This window comes from Scyliorhinus torazame, chromosome 2 (genome assembly GCF_047496885.1).
Source record: "Scyliorhinus torazame isolate Kashiwa2021f chromosome 2, sScyTor2.1, whole genome shotgun sequence".
In the NCBI taxonomy this organism is placed as follows: Eukaryota; Metazoa; Chordata; class Chondrichthyes; order Carcharhiniformes; family Scyliorhinidae; genus Scyliorhinus; species Scyliorhinus torazame.
This window is the reverse complement of record NC_092708.1, coordinates 39,062,319-39,078,154: the sequence shown is the minus strand read 5'-3', so window position 1 is coordinate 39,078,154 and position 15,836 is coordinate 39,062,319. Positions and strand designations below refer to the sequence as shown.

Here is a 15,836-nt window from a genome sequence, read left to right as displayed (position 1 = left end):
CAGGAGGAACGGGACTTCTACTTTGAAACGCCAGACGAAATATGGACCTCTATTAAAGAATGAAGTAGGAGGCAAATTAAAAGACACTTAAGCCTTGGAGAAGTACTGTGGCAGCGATTTGCGGTGCTGGATTGTAAACATTTAAGTAGCTCTATTTGAAATAATCGGCTGTGTGGATGTTTAAAGGTTGATCTGTCTTGCAGGGACCTTGTTTGGGGGGGGGGGGGGGGAGAGAAGTTGGGCTTTGAATTTAGTTCTGCTTTTTGGGTGGCTATTTTTCTAAAGTGATTATTTCTTCACTTTTTTTTCCTGTTGTTTGTTTACTGGGGAATGTGATGCTTTTAAAATGTTTATTCATGTGGGGGGGGGGGGGAAAGAGAGAGAAGAGAGGAGAGTACAATAGGGAGACAGACTGCTTGGTTCCAGGGGCGGGAGCTAGAGTCAGCATGGGTCAGCTGACTCTCGGAAGCGCAGTGGGGGGTGGACAGTGTTAAGCTGGAGCTTGACTTGGGGGATTGGGTTTTTAGTGTTGTTGCTGGGTGGTGGGGGGTGGGGGGTGAGCTGCTTTGTTGACAGGGGAGGAATTGTTACTAGGGTACATATGGGAGGTCAGGAACGGCGACAGCCCGAGTGGGGACTTGAGGAAGCGGAGGGCGCGATTGAGGCTGGCCTAATAAGGGTGATGGCTAGTCAGCGGCGGCCGGGGGTCGTCACGCATTTGAGCGAACTGAAGGCGGATATGACAATGCTACAAGAAACACACCTAAAGGTTACAGACCAGACGAGATTGAGGAAGGGGTGGGTTAGCCAAGTGTTCCACTCAGGACTGGACTCAAAGACCAGGGGGTAGCGACCTTGATCAGCAAACGAGTGGCATTCGAGGCAGGGAGAATCGTGTCAGACAAGGGGATAGGTACATAATGGTGAGTGGGAAGCTGGAGGGGGTGCGAGTGATACTTGTCAACATATATGCTCCGAATTGGGACGACGTGGAATTTATGAGGCGGGTGTTAGGTAAGATCCCAGACTTAAAGTCACATAACCTGATCATGGGAGGACAGTCATTGATCTGGAATTGGACTGGTCAAAATCCAGGACAGGGAGGAGGCCGGCTGCGGCAAAGCAATTGAAGGGTTTTATGTAACAGACGGGGGGAGTAGACCCATGGAGGTTTGCACGGCCCAGGACGAAGGAGTTTTCCTTTTTTTCCACATGTCCACAAGGTATACTCTTGCATCGACTTTTTTGTTCTGAGCAGGGCGCTAATACCGAATGTGGTGGATACGGAGGCAATTGCAGTGTCAGATCATGCCCCACACTGGGTGGATCTACGGGTTAGTGTGGAGAGAGGGCAACGCCCGCTGTGGAGACTGGATGTGGGGTTGCTAGCGGACGAGGCGGTCTGTGGGCGGGTTAACAAGTCCATCCAGAACTACCTGGAAACAAATGATATGGGGGAGGTCTCTGCAGCGACGGTCTGGGAAGCTTTGAAGGCAGAGGGGAATTAATCTCGATACGGGCCCACAGAGTAAAGGTGAAATGGGCTGAGAGGGATCGATTAGTGGAGGTGATACTCCAGATGGACAGGAGATACTTGGAGGCCCCGGACACGGGGCTACTGAGGGAGCGGCGGATATTACAGGTGGAGTTTGGGCTGTTGACCACAGAGAAAGCAGTGGAAAATTGAGGAAGGCAAGCGGGGGGGGGGGGGGATCTCTATGAGTACGGGGAAAAGGCAAGCAGAATGCTGGCGCACCAGCTCAGGAAAAGAGAGGCGGTCAGGGAGATAGGTAAAGTAAAGAGTAGAGATGGTAATACTGTCCTGGACCCAGCGGGGGTGAACGAGGTGTTTAAGGACTTTTATAGTAAATCATATATGAGTCGGAACCCCCGGCTGGGGTGGAGGGGATGAGGCAATTTCTGGATCAGTTGAGGCTCCCTAGGGTAGAGGAGGACCTGGTGGAGGGGCTGGGAGCCCCAATTTTGATTGAGGAAATAATAAAGGGGCTGGAGGGCATGCAGTCGGGCAAGGCCTCGGGGCCTGACGGCTACGTGGTGGAATTCTATAAGAAGTTTTTAGAGATATTGAGCCCACTGCTGGTGAGGACATTTAACAAAGCAAGAGAGATGGGAGTCCTCCCCCCAACAATGTTGCAGGCCTCGATTTCATTGATCTTGAAACGGGAGAAGGATCCGGAGCAATGCGGGTCATATAGGCCAATTTCTCTACTTAATGTGGATGCCAAACTGCGAGCTAAGATACTTGCCACAAGGATAGAGGACTGTGTCCTGGGGGTGATAGGGGAAGACCAGACTGGATTTGTTGAGGGCAGGCAACTCAAGGCCAAAGTTCGAAGGCTTCTAAATGTTATTATGATGCCCTCAGAAGGAGAGGAGGCGGAGGTGGTGGTAGCGATGGATGCGGAGAAGGCTTTTGGTCGGGTGGAGTGGAATTACCTGTGGGAGGTGCTGGGAAGGTTTGGGTTTGGTGAGGGCTTTATTGACTGGGTGCGGTTGCTCCGTCAGGCACCAGTAACGAGTGGTACGAACCGGCTGAAGTCGGGGTATTTTGAACTACACCGAGGGACGAGACAAGGGTGCCCTTCTCCCCGTTACGGTTTGCTTGGCCAGAGAACCATTGGCCATGGAGTTAAAAACCTCCAGGAACTGGAAAGGGCTGGATTGGGGGGGGGGGGGGGGGGGGGGGGGAAGAGAGCACCGGGGTCTCGCTCTGCGCAGATGACCTGCTCTTGTACATTTCGGACCCATTGCAGAGGGAAGTAATGCGAATCTTGGGGAATTTGGCAATTTTTTGGGGTATAAATTGAACAAGGGGAAAAGCGAGACGTTTGCGACCCAGGCAAGAGGGCAGGAGAAGAACATAGAACGATACAGCGCAGTACAGGCACTTCGGCCCACGATGTTGCACCGAAACAAAAGCCATCCAACCTACACTATGCCATGTAGAGACTGGGACAGCTGCTACTTAGAATGGTAGGGAAGAGCTTTGATACCTGGGAATCCAGGTGGCCCGGAAATGGGAGGTACTACACAAGTTAAACCTATCCTGGTTGGTAGAACGAATGGAAGGGGACTTTAAGAGATGGGACATGCTCCCGCCATCACTGGCGGGGAGGGTACAGACCGTGAAAATGACGGTCCTCCCCAGATTTCTGTTCGTCTTTCAGTGCCTCCCCACATTCATCCGAAATAAGATTATTTTGGGCTGTGTGTGGGCGAGTAAAACGCCACGAGTGAAGAAAGTGTTGCTGGAGCGCAGTCGGGGGGAGGGTGGGTTGGCGCTGCCGAACTTCTGCAATTACTACTGGGCGGCTAATATAGCCATGATCAGGAAGTGGGTAGTGGGGGAGAGGGAGGCATGGGAGCGGATAGAGGCGGCGTCATGTAAAGACACCAGTCTGGGAGTATTGGTAACGACACCTCTGCCGTTTTCGCCTGCCCAGTACTCCACAAATCTGGTGGTAGTGGCGGAAGATCTGGGGGCAGATGAGGAGATACAAGAGAGCGGAGAGAGCATTGATTTGGACCCCGATTTAGAACAACCACAGGTTTGTACCGGGTAGGCTAGATGGCAGGTTCCAGAGTTGGCAGAGGGCAGGAATTAGAAGGATGGGGGATCTATTTATAGATGGGAGCTTTCCCAGCTTGAAAGCTTTGGAGGATAAATTTAAATTGCCAGCAGGGAATGGTTTTAGGTATTTGCAGGTGTGCGACTTCCTGAGAAAACAAGTGCTGGCCTTTCCGCTGCTGCCGCCATGGGGGATACAGGATAGAGTAGTTTCCAGTACCTGGGTGAGAGAGGGGAAGGTATCGGATATCTACCAGGAGCTTTTGGAGGCTGAGGAAACTCTGGTGGAGGAGCTTAAGGGCAAGTGGGAGCAGAGCTAGGTGGAGAGATAGGGGCGGGTCTATAGGCGGATTCCCTAAGCAGGGTTAATACCTCCTCATCGTGCGCCAGGCTTAGACTGATACAATTTAAGGTAGTCCACTGGGCACACATAACAACGGCTAGGATGAGCAGGTTTTTTGGGGTAGAGGATAGGTGTGCGAGGTGCGTGGGAAGCCCAGCAAATCATGTCCACATGTTTTGGGCATGCCCGAAGCTTAGAGGGTTTTGGCAGGGTTTTGCTAAGGCAATGTCCACGGTGCTAAAAACACGGGTGGTGCCAAGTCCGGAGGTAGCGATCTTTGGACTGTTGGAAGTTGCGGGAGTTCAGGGGGCGAAAGAGACCGACGTCCTGACCTTTGCCTCCCTGGTAGCCCGGAGACGAATCTTATTAACGTGGAGGGACTCGAAGCCCCCGAGTGTAGAGACCTGGGTTAGTGACATGGCTGGGATTCTCAGTCTTGAGAAAATAAAGTTTGCCTTAAGTGGGTCAATGTTAGGGTTCTCCCGGAGGTGGCAGCTGCTCGTCAACTTTCTCGGAGAAAATTAAAAATGTCAGCAGATGCAGTATTCCAGGGAGGGGGGATTGTTGTTGTATGGTTGAGGTGTGTGAAGATTGGGCTGGGGGGGGGGGGGAATTGTTTATTTTACCATGTTGATGTCATTGTTTTTGTTACTGTTATGAACATTTTCAAATACCTTAATAAAATATTTTTTTTAAATGAATATTGTGAATAATTGAGGTTCCAACACAGGTCCCTATGGTACACTACCTGTCAAATCCTGCCAATTAGATTACTTAGCCACTATCCCCACTCTCTGCCACTCAACCAATTTCCTAACCACGTCAATAATTTACCTTCAGCTCCATGGGCTTCCACCTTAGTGAACAGTCGCTTGTGTGGGACTTTATAAAATGCCTTCTGGAAATCCAGATAAATAATATCCATGGACATTTCCCTGTCCACTACCTTAGTCACCTCTTAAAACTCAAATGAGTTTTGTGAGGCATGACCTGCCCTTCACAAATCCATGCTGGCTCTCCCTGGTCGATTGAAATTGAGGCGATCAGTTACCCTCTCCCGGATTATACAATCCAGCAATTTCCCTACCACAGGTGTTAGGCTAACCAGTCTGTAATTCCCTGGTTTCCCCCTTTCACCATTCGTGAAAAGTGGAGTGACATGTGTAATTTTCCAATCCAGAGAGACTACTCCTGAATCTAGGGAACTCGGAAAGATTATCGTTAGGGCATCTATAATGTGCTCCCCTACTTCCTTTAACAGCCTTGGATGTAAATAGTCATATGTCCTGGGAACTTTTCACTCTTAATTTCCTAGTTGCGTATTTATGTTAATTGCATTGTGTCCCTGTCCTTATCGGCTATTAATTTTTTCAGGATTTCCTCCTTTCCAACTGTAAATACTGAGGCAAAATAATTCAACATGTCCACCATTTCCCCATTATCAATGACAATATCGCCATTTTCAGCTTTTTGTGGGCCTACATTGCGCTTGACCACCTGCTTTCCCTTAACTATAACATTTCTTCTTATTAATTTTGATGTCCATTACATGTTTCCTTTCATAATCATTTTTTGTAGTGCTTTGTGATCCTTGCTGGTCTTTGTATCTGTCTCATTTGTCCAGATCTATACTGGGTTTTGCATTTTTGAAAGCCCTTTCCTTAGTTTTTTGCTGTCCTGAACCGCTTTACTTGTCCATGGCCACTTTCTTTTGTGAAGTGGGGGAGGGCCGGTGCAGAATTGATGAGCCGAATGGCCTCCTTCTGCATTGTAGGAATTCTATAAACGATTGATTAATCTTCATAATTGGGAAACAAGATAAGAGAGAAAGGAAGAGAGAGAAAGAAAGAGAGAGAAAGAAAGAGAGAGAAAGAAAGAGAGAGAAAGAAGAGAGAGAGAAAGAAAGAGAGAGAAAGAAAGAGAGAGAAAGAAAGAGAGAGAGACAAAGAGAGAGAGACAAAGAGAGAGAGACAAAGAGAGAGAGACAAAGAGAGAGAGACAAAGAGAGAGAGACAAAGAGAGAGAGACAAAGAGAGAGAGACAAAGAGAGAGAGACAAAGAGAGAGAGACAAAGAGAGAGGAACAAAGAGAGAGGAACAAAGAGAGAGGAACAAAGAGAGAGGAACAAAGAGAGAGGAACAAAGAGAGAGGAACAAAGAGAGAGGAACAAAGAGAGAGGAACAAAGAGAGAGGAACAAAGAGAGAGGAACAAAGAGAGAGGAACAAAGAGAGAGGAACAAAGAGAGAGGAACAAAGAGAGAGGAACAAAGAGAGAGGAACAAAGAGAGAGGAACAAAGAGAGAGGAACAAAGAGAGAGGAACAAAGAGAGAGGAACAAAGAGAGAGGAAGAGAGAGGAACAAAGAGAGAGGAACAAAGAGAGAGGAACAAAGAGAGAGGAACAAAGAGAGAGGAACAAAGAGAGCGAAACAAAGAGAGAAACAAAGAGAGAGAAACAAAGAGAGAGAAACAAAGAGAGAGAAACAAAGAGAGAGAAACAAAAAGAAAGAAACAGAGAGAGAGAAACAAAGAGAGAAAGAGTCTTACAACAACAAGTTAAAGTCCAACAGGTTTGTTTTGAATCACGAGCTTTCGGAGCAATGCTCCTTCTTCAGGAAGTGCTCCGAAAGCTAGTGATTCGAAACAAACCTGTTGGACTTTAACCTGGGGTTGTAAGACTTCTTACTGTGCTCACCCCAGTCCAACGCCGGCATCTCCACATCAAAGAAAGAAAGAGAGACAGACAGAGAGAGAGCCAGACAGAGGGAGGGAGCAGGGACGAAAGAGAAAATGCTGGAAAATCTCAGCAGGTCTAGCAGCATCTGCAGGGAGAGAAAAGAGCTAACGTTTCGAGTCCGATGACTCTTTGTCAAAGCTAACAGACAGAGAAATTGGGAAATATTTATACTGTGGAGTGAGAATGAAAGATGAGTCATAACCACAGAAACCCAGGGAAACCGGGTGCTAATGGCCACAGAAACCAAGGGGAAAGAGTGCTAATGGCAGTGCCCAGAGAGAACAAAAGATGTGAAAGATCAAACAGCAGGGAAACTAACATCAGAGGATGAACTGTAGATGAAGGGGGAAGCATTGAGTATAAGAATTGGCAAGTCATGTTGCAGCTGTATAGAACCTTAGTTAGGCCACACTTGGAGTATAGTGTTCAATTCTGGTCGCCACACTACCAGAAGGATGTGGAGGCTTTAGAGAGGGTGCAGAAGAGATTTACCAGAATGTTGCCTGGTATGGAGGGCATTAGCTATGAGGAGCGGTTGAATAAACTCGGTCTGTTCTCACTGGAACGACGGAGGTTGAGGGGCGACCTGATAGAGGTCTACAAAATTATGAGGGGCATAGACAGAGTGGTTAGTCAGAGGCTTTTCCCCAGTGTAGAGGGGTCAATTACTAGGGGGCATAGGTTTAAGGTGAGAGGGGCAAGGTTTAGAGTAGATGTACGAGGCAAGTTTTTTTATACAGAGGGTAGTGGGTGCCTGGAACTCGCTGCTGGAGGAGGTGGTGGAAGCAGGGACGATAGTGACATTTAAGGGGCACCATGACAAATACATGAATAGGATGGGAATAGAGGGATACGGACCCAGGAAGTGCAGAAGATTGTAGTTTAGTCAGGCAGCATGGTCGGCACGGGCTTGGACGGCCTGTTCCTGTGCTGTACATTTCTTTGTTGTTCAAAGAGGAGAACGGTGAAGGAAAGGTGGATAAGATGGGCGGGGGGGGGGGGGCGGGAATTAAATATATATTAAGAAAGAAAGAAATGGTAAAAGACAGTTAAAATGAAATGGGATGAAAACAAATGGATCGAGGTGGGGTAGAGCTGATCATCTGAAGTTGTTGAATTCGATGTTCAGGCTGGAAGGCTGTAGTGTGCCTAACCGGAAGATGAGATGTTGTTCCTCCAGTTTGCGTTGAGCTTCACCGGAATATTGCAGCAGGCCAAAAACAGATATGTGCGGATGGGAGCAGGGTCTTTTGTTAAAATGACAAGCAACAGGAAGCTCAGGGTGCTGAATGCGCACAGACCGAAGATGCTCAGCAAAGCGATCACCCAGTCTGCGTTTGGTCTCGCCAATATAGAGACCACCACATTAGGAGCAGCGAATGCAGTTGACCAAATTGGAAGAGATGCAAGTGAAACGTTGCTTAACCTGGGCCTGGGATGTTAAGCATGGAAGAGGTAATGGGGCAGGTGTTACACCTTCTGCGATTGCATGGGAAGTTGCCATAGGTGGATGGGAGAGGTACTGGGTATGGTGGAGGAATGGACTCGATTGTCTCGGAGGGAACGGTCTCTGCGGAATGCTGACAGAGGGAGTGAAGGGAAGATGTGTTTGGTGGTGGCATCACGCTGGAGTTGGCGAAAATGGCGGATGATTACAGAGGCTGGTAGGATGAAATGTGAGACCGAGGGGGACTCTATCCTTGTTCTGGGAGGGAGTGGAGGGGGGCGAGGGTAGTGGTGCGAGAGATGGACCGCACACTGTTGAGGGCCCTGTCCACAACTGTAGGTGGGAAATCACAGTTGAGGAAGAAGGAACACATTTTCGAAGCACCATTTTGGAAAGTGGCATCATCGGAAAAAAATGCGAAGGAGGCAAAGGAGTTTAGAGAAAGTGATGGAGTCCTTACAGGGTGTAGGGTGCGAAGAGCTGTAGTCCAGATAGCTGTGGGAGTCAGTGGACTTGTAGTGGATATTAATGGATAGTCTATTGCCAGAAATGGAGACAGAAAGATCAAGGAAGGGAAGAAAGATCAAGGAAGGGAAGGGAAGTGTCTGAGATGGACCAGGTGAAAGTGATGGAGGGGTGGAAACTGGAAGCGAAGTTGATGAATTTTTCCAGGTCCGGCGAGAGTCATTAATGTATCGGTAAAGGAATTGTGGGAGGGGGCCCGGATAGGCCTGGAACAAGGAATGTTCCACATACCCCCTAAAAAGGCAAGCGTAGCTAGGACCCATGCGGGTACCCATTGCTACACCTTTGATTTGGAGAAAGTGAGATGAGTTAAAGGAGAAGTTGTTGAGAGATAGATGAGTTCAGCCAGGCGGAGGAGAGTGGTGGTGGATGGGAATTGTCCGGACCTCTTTTCGAGAAAGAAGCGAAGAGCTCTCAGGCTATCCTGGTGTGGGATGGGGGTGTCGAGGGATTGCACATCCATGGTGAATAGAATGCGGTTAGGGTCCGCGAACTGGAAGCTGACAATATGACGCAGTGCATCAGAGGAATCCCGGATGTAGGTGGGGAGGTAATGGACCAGAGGAGTGAGGATGGAGTCAAGATAAAAGGAAAAAAGTTTGGTGGGGCAAGGGCATGCTGACACAATGGGCCTGCCGGGACAGTCCATTTTGTGGATTTTGGGAAGTAGGTAAAAGTGGGATGTCCAGGGTTGGGAGACTGAGGTTAGAAGCCGCAGGGGGAAGGCATCCGGAGGAAATGAGGTTGCTAACGGTGTTGGAGGTCATGGCTTGATGTTCAGTGGTCTGGTCATGGTCCAGTGGGAGGTAAGAGGAAATATCTAAGAGTTGGCGCTCAGCCTCTGCGAGGTAGAGGTCAGTGCGCCAGATGACAACAGCACCCCATTGGCGGCAGGTTTGATGACAAAGTCGGGGTTAGACCTGAAGGGAGTGAAGAGCAGAAAGTTCGGAGGGGGACAGGTTAAAATGAGTGAAGGGGACAGAAAAATTAAGACGGCCAATGTCCCGTTGACAGTTCTCAATGAAAAGATCGAGGGCAGGTAATTGTCCCGGCAGGGGGGAAAACTTGGAGGCAGAATATTGGAGGCACATGAAAGGATCAGTGGAACAGGGGGAGAATTCTTGTCCAAAGAAGTGGGCACGGAGACGAAGGCGGCAAAAGAAGAGTTCAACATCATGTCTAGCCCGGAATTCATCGAGGTGGGGACGCAAGGGTACAAAGCGGAGTCCTTTGCTGAGAACAGCACGCTCGGCCTCAGAGAGGGGAAGGTCGGAGGATATGGTGAACACGTGGCAAGGGCTGGGTCTGGGAGAAATGGGGTACGAGGGATTGGGACTAGTGGAGGGCGTGGGATGGGCAGTGGTGTTGGGGTAGCAGGGAAGTGAGTGAAGGAGAGGGGGTGGGCGGGAAGGAGAGGGGGTGGGCGGGAAGGAGAGGGGGTGGGCGGGAAGGAGAGGGGGTGGGCGGGAAGGAGAGGGGGTGGGCGGGAAGGAGAGGGGGTGGGCGGGAAGGAGAGGGGGTGGGCGGGAAGGAGAGGGGGTGGGCGGGAAGGAGAGGGGGTGGGCGGGAAGGAGAGGGGGTGGGCGGGAAGGAGAGGGGGTGGGCGGGAAGGAGAGGGGGTGGGCGGGAAGGAGAGGGGGTGGGCGGGAAGGAGAGGGGGTGGGCGGGAAGGAGAGGGGGTGGGCGGGAAGGAGAGGGGGTGGGCGGGAAGGAGAGGGGGTGGGCGGGAAGGAGAGGGGGTGGGCGGGAAGGAGAGGGGGTGGGCGGGAAGGAGAGGGGGTGGGCGGGAAGGAGAGGGGGTGGGCGGGAAGGAGAGGGGGTGGGCGGGAAGGAGAGGGGGTGGGCGGGAAGGAGAGGGGGTGGGCGGGAAGGAGAGGGGGTGGGCGGGAAGGAGAGGGGGTGGGCGGGAAGGAGAGGGGGTGGGCGGGAAGGAGAGGGGGTGGGCGGGAAGGAGAGGGGGTGGGCGGGAAGGAGAGGGGGTGGGCGGGAAGGAGAGGGGGTGGGCGGGAAGGAGAGGGGGTGGGCGGGAAGGAGAGGGGGTGGGCGGGAAGGAGAGGGGGTGGGCGGGAAGGAGAGGGGGTGGGCGGGAAGGAGAGGGGGTGGGCGGGAAGGAGAGGGGGTGGGCGGGAAGGAGAGGGGGTGGGCGGGAAGGAGAGGGGGTGGGCGGGAAGGAGAGGGGGTGGGCGGGAAGGAGAGGGGGTGGGCGGGAAGGAGAGGGGGTGGGCGGGAAGGAGAGGGGGTGGGCGGGAAGGAGAGGGGGTGGGCGGGAAGGAGAGGGGGTGGGCGGGAAGGAGAGGGGGTGGGCGGGAAGGAGAGGGGGTGGGCGGGAAGGAGAGGGGGTGGGCGGGAAGGAGAGGGGGTGGGCGGGAAGGAGAGGGGGTGGGCGGGAAGGAGAGGGGGTGGGCGGGAAGGAGAGGGGGTGGGCGGGAAGGAGAGGGGGTGGGCGGGAAGGAGAGGGGGTGGGCGGGAAGGAGAGGGGGGTGGGCGGGAAGGAGAGGGGGGTGGGCGGGAAGGAGAGGGGGGTGGGCGGGAAGGAGAGGGGGTGGGCGGGAAGGAGAGGGGGTGGGCGGGAAGGAGAGGGGGTGGGCGGGAAGGAGAGGGGGTGGGCGGGAAGGAGAGGGGGTGGGCGGGAAGGAGAGGGGGTGGGCGGGAAGGAGAGGGGGTGGGCGGGAAGGAGAGGGGGTGGGCGGGAAGGAGAGGGGGTGGGCGGGAAGGAGAGGGGGTGGGCGGGAAGGAGAGGGGGTGGGCGGGAAGGAGAGGGGGTGGGCGGGAAGGAGAGGGGGTGGGCGGGAAGGAGAGGGGGTGGGCGGGAAGGAGAGGGGGTGGGCGGGAAGGAGAGGGGGTGGGCGGGAAGGAGAGGGGGTGGGCGGGAAGGAGAGGGGGTGGGCGGGAAGGAGAGGGGGTGGGCGGGAAGGAGAGGGGGTGGGCGGGAAGGAGAGGGGGTGGGCGGGAAGGAGAGGGGGTGGGCGGGAAGGAGAGGGGGTGGGCGGGAAGGAGAGGGGGTGGGCGGGAAGGAGAGGGGGCGGGCGGGAAGGAGAGGGGGCGGGCGGGAAGGAGAGGGGGCGGGCGGGAAGGAGAGGGGGCGGGCGGGAAGGAGAGGGGGCGGGCGGGAAGGAGAGGGGGCGGGCGGGAAGGAGAGGGGGCGGGCGGGAAGGAGAGGGGGCGGGCGGGAAGGAGAGGGGGCGGGCGGGAAGGAGAGGGGGCGGGCGGGAAGGAGAGGGGGCGGGCGGGAAGGAGAGGGGGCGGGCGGGAAGGAGAGGGGGCGGGCGGGAAGGAGAGGGGGCGCGAGGGAAGGAGAGGGGGCGCGAGGGAAGGAGAGGGGGCGCGAGGGAAGGAGAGGGGGCGCGAGGGAAGGAGAGGGGGCGCGAGGGAAGGAGAGGGGGCGCGAGGGAAGGAGAGGGGGCGCGAGGGAAGGAGAGGGGGCGCGAGGGAAGGAGAGGGGGCGCGAGGGAAGGAGAGGGGGCGCGAGGGAAGGAGAGGGGGCGCGAGGGAAGGAGAGGGGGCGCGAGGGAAGGAGAGGGGGCGCGAGGGAAGGAGAGGGGGCGCGAGGGAAGGAGAGGGGGCGCGAGGGAAGGAGAGGGGGCGCGAGGGAAGGAGAGGGGGCGCGAGGGAAGGAGAGGGGGCGCGAGGGAAGGAGAGGGGGCGCGAGGGAAGGAGAGGGGGCGCGAGGGAAGGAGAGGGGGCGCGAGGGAAGGAGAGGGGGCGCGAGGGAAGGAGAGGGGGCGCGAGGGAAGGAGAGGGGGCGCGAGGGAAGGAGAGGGGGCGCGAGGGAAGGAGAGGGGGCGCGAGGGAAGGAGAGGGGGCGCGAGGGAAGGAGAGGGGGCGCGAGGGAAGGAGAGGGGGCGCGAGGGAAGGAGAGGGGGCGCGAGGGAAGGAGAGGGGGCGCGAGGGAAGGAGAGGGGGCGCGAGGGAAGGAGAGGGGGCGCGAGGGAAGGAGAGGGGGCGCGAGGGAAGGAGAGGGGGCGCGAGGGAAGGAGAGGGGGCGCGAGGGAAGGAGAGGGGGCGCGAGGGAAGGAGAGGGGGCGCGAGGGAAGGAGAGGGGGCGCGAGGGAAGGAGAGGGGGCGCGAGGGAAGGAGAGGGGGCGCGAGGGAAGGAGAGGGGGCGCGAGGGAAGGAGAGGGGGCGCGAGGGAAGGAGAGGGGGCGCGAGGGAAGGAGAGGGGGCGCGAGGGAAGGAGAGGGGGCGCGAGGGAAGGAGAGGGGGCGCGAGGGAAGGAGAGGGGGCGCGAGGGAAGGAGAGGGGGCGCGAGGGAAGGAGAGGGGGCGCGAGGGAAGGAGAGGGGGAGCGAGGGAAGGAGAGGGGGAGCGAGGGAAGGAGAGGGGGAGCGAGGGAGAGGGGGAGAAAAAGGGGGAGGGGGGAGCGAGAGAGGGAGAGGGTGAGCGAGAGGAGCAAGGCAGGGAGAGGGAGAGCAGGAGAGGGAGAGCGGGGGAACTAGGGAGGGAGGGGGAGGGAGAGGGGGAGCGAGGAGGGAGAGGGGGAGCGAGGGAGGGAGCGAGGGAGGGAGAGGGGGAGCGAGGGAGGGAGAGCGAGGGAGGGAGAGAGAGGGGAAGGGGGAGTGAGTGAGAGCGAGAGGAAAAAGACAGAACGAGCAAAAAAAAAGAGGGGACGAGAAAGTAATGAGAACCAAAGGGGAGAGAGAAAGAGGAAAAGCAGGAGAGAGTATGTGCTCCCTCGCTTACGCCTGGAGCACCTGTGTGAGTGGGAGGGCGCACCCGCGAGACCTGAAGCCATGAGACTTCATGAGATCCAGTGTCAACGTGAGGACTTCCAGGACAGCTCCCTCCTGACTATATACCCCTGTGCCGCAACCTCTGCTGGGTCGGTCCTGCCAGTGGGATAGGACATACCTAAGGATGGTGATCGTGGTGTCTGGGATGTTATCTTTAAGGTACGATTCCGTTCGTATAACTATGTCAGGCAGTTGCTTGACTAGTCTGTGAGACAGCTCTCCCAATTTTGGCAAAATCCCCCCAGATGTTAGTAAGGATGACTTTGCAGGATTGACAGGGCTGGGTTTGCAGTGCTCGTTTCCAGTGCCCAGGTCGATGCCGGGAGGCTCAGTGAGAGAAAGAGGGAAAGAGGGAGGGGAATGAGAAGAGGCAGGTATATATACTTCAACTTTGGTAAATCTGGAGAGAATACAGTGTGAATCCATGTCAGTTGACAGTTAATGGAAGTGTGTCTCAGAGGTGAAGACAGCACTTGGGGGTTGAAAAGTCCTGAGTTGTGAAAGCTCCAAATCGGAATTGGTCCTCCACACTCTAAATTTGACTCTTTTGCTGAGGAGACAAAGTTAGAAGTTCAGCCACATGGATTAGTGCTAGAGAGAGCAAGCCAGCATCGCAAGGGTACAATGGGGACAAAGAGGACATAATGCATGCTTAATTTAGAGTGCCCAATTATTATTTTTTCCAGTAAGGGACAATTTAGCATGTCCAAACCACCCTGCACATCTTTGGGTTGTGGGGGTGTGATCCACTCAGACACAGGGAGAATGTGCAAACTCCACACGGACAGTGACCCGGGTCGGGATTCAACCCAGGTCCTCAACGCCGTGAGACAGCAGTGCGAACTACTGAGCCACCGTGCCAAGGTGCTACCCAGCAGAAAGGAATTACTGTCAAAGGTTAAGCATCATGAGGACAGAGTACCAGTGTCTCAGAAGTGTGTCTGCGCAGGCAGGTGGTAGCAGACTTGTGCGGCATAAAGGGTGAATTGAGCTCAATGTGATGTGGTGGCCAGCTACTGCCTGTGGCGGCGATGGTGAGCAGAGTGCCTCATACTCCTTCCGGGTTAATGGTCCGGAAATGTTCACTCAGTGGCCCACTGCTGCTTTACTGGTGATTCAAGGTTTCCTATCATTGAGATGCTAAGAAGCACTGACCTTTTCCTCAATCCTCTTTCTCAGTTTCCTTTGTATTTCTGAGGTACTGAACACACGCACAATAGAGGGTCACATCCATTCTGATGTTTCAAATCCAACAGAATCAATTCAACTTTCATATAATTTTCCGCATTATTCTTGTGTTCTCACATAGCTTTTAATCCCACGTATATCCGTTTCAGAAAACGTTATAACCAAGAACTTTTAGCACCACTGAGAAAGGATCTTACAAAGGATCCATTGACTATTTCATCTTCACTATCAAAAAGTCAACAACGAAAGCAGTATGACAACCAATTACACTGTTATAATGCCATGTGGAATAAGCAAATCCATAAAAAGATATCAGAAGCAGATGTTATATTAATTTTGCGGTAGTAGTTGCATATTTAATGTCGACCTCTTATAATGTCAAAATTTAAACAACATTGTTATTCTCCAAAAGCTCCTTCCATTATGATACAAACATTTATGGCCGGCACGGTGGCACAGTGGCTAGTACTACTGCCTTATAGTATCAGGGGCCCGGGTTTGATTTCGACCTCGGGTGATTGTCTGTGTGGAGCTTGCACATTCTCTCGTGGCTGCGTGGGTTTCCTCCAGGTGCTCCGGTTTCCCCTCTCAGTCCACAAATGTGCAGGTTAGGTGGATTGGCCTTGCTAAATTGCTCTGAAGGGCGAGGTTGTGGAATAGGGTGGGGGATTGGGCCGAATAGTCTTCTTCTGCACCATAGGGATTCTATCTATTCATTACATCTCACCTGGCAAATACCCTGTCTTTGTTTGCTTTCTCTTTTCCATATTGCACAGACTGGACCTCTGTCCTCCCACTGCAAACAAAAAGCAAATTCAAAATTTGAAATATACTGAAATCATCTAAAATGTACGATTCTTAATTTTCCAATTTTATTGTAATTTGAGAGAGAAGAATATACATGATGCACTTAGCAATTTTACAATGCCTACTTCTAAACAGTTGTAAACTAATGGTGGGATTTATTCATTTATGGTGGGTATAAGCAGAAGGAATGCAGTTAATATTAAATGGTGGTACCTTGGCCCCACACATTTTTTGATCCAACATTTGAGTTGCATTGTATAGTGCAATTAAATCATGTGGAAAAATTTATGGAAGATTTTTGTAAAAAACAGTTTGGAACCAATATTAGATAAAAGTTCGCTTCCTGCCATATGGAGCAGAACACAGAACAGATCTTGATTTTGAAAACAAATTTGCCATGACCTTCCAAAATGTCAACAACTTTGGTATCATTTTAGCCAGCAATAGGCTCCCACATTCTTTCATTGCTCGA

At 53.4% G+C, this 15,836-nt stretch overlaps 1 protein-coding gene across 6 annotated transcripts in view; it reads right to left on the bottom strand.

Annotated features, from left to right (window-relative positions):
- The window catches only part of ptpn4a (protein tyrosine phosphatase non-receptor type 4a), a 428,661-nt gene that overhangs the window by 138,662 nt on the left and 274,163 nt on the right, over positions 1–15,836 (bottom strand). For all 6 annotated transcript variants that reach the window (XM_072470160.1, XM_072470166.1, XM_072470164.1 and 3 more), the window contains one exon: positions 15,285–15,353. In XM_072470160.1, coding sequence (XP_072326261.1) covers positions 15,285–15,353 — 69 coding nt within the window. The remainder of the gene's footprint in view (positions 1–15,284; positions 15,354–15,836) is intronic.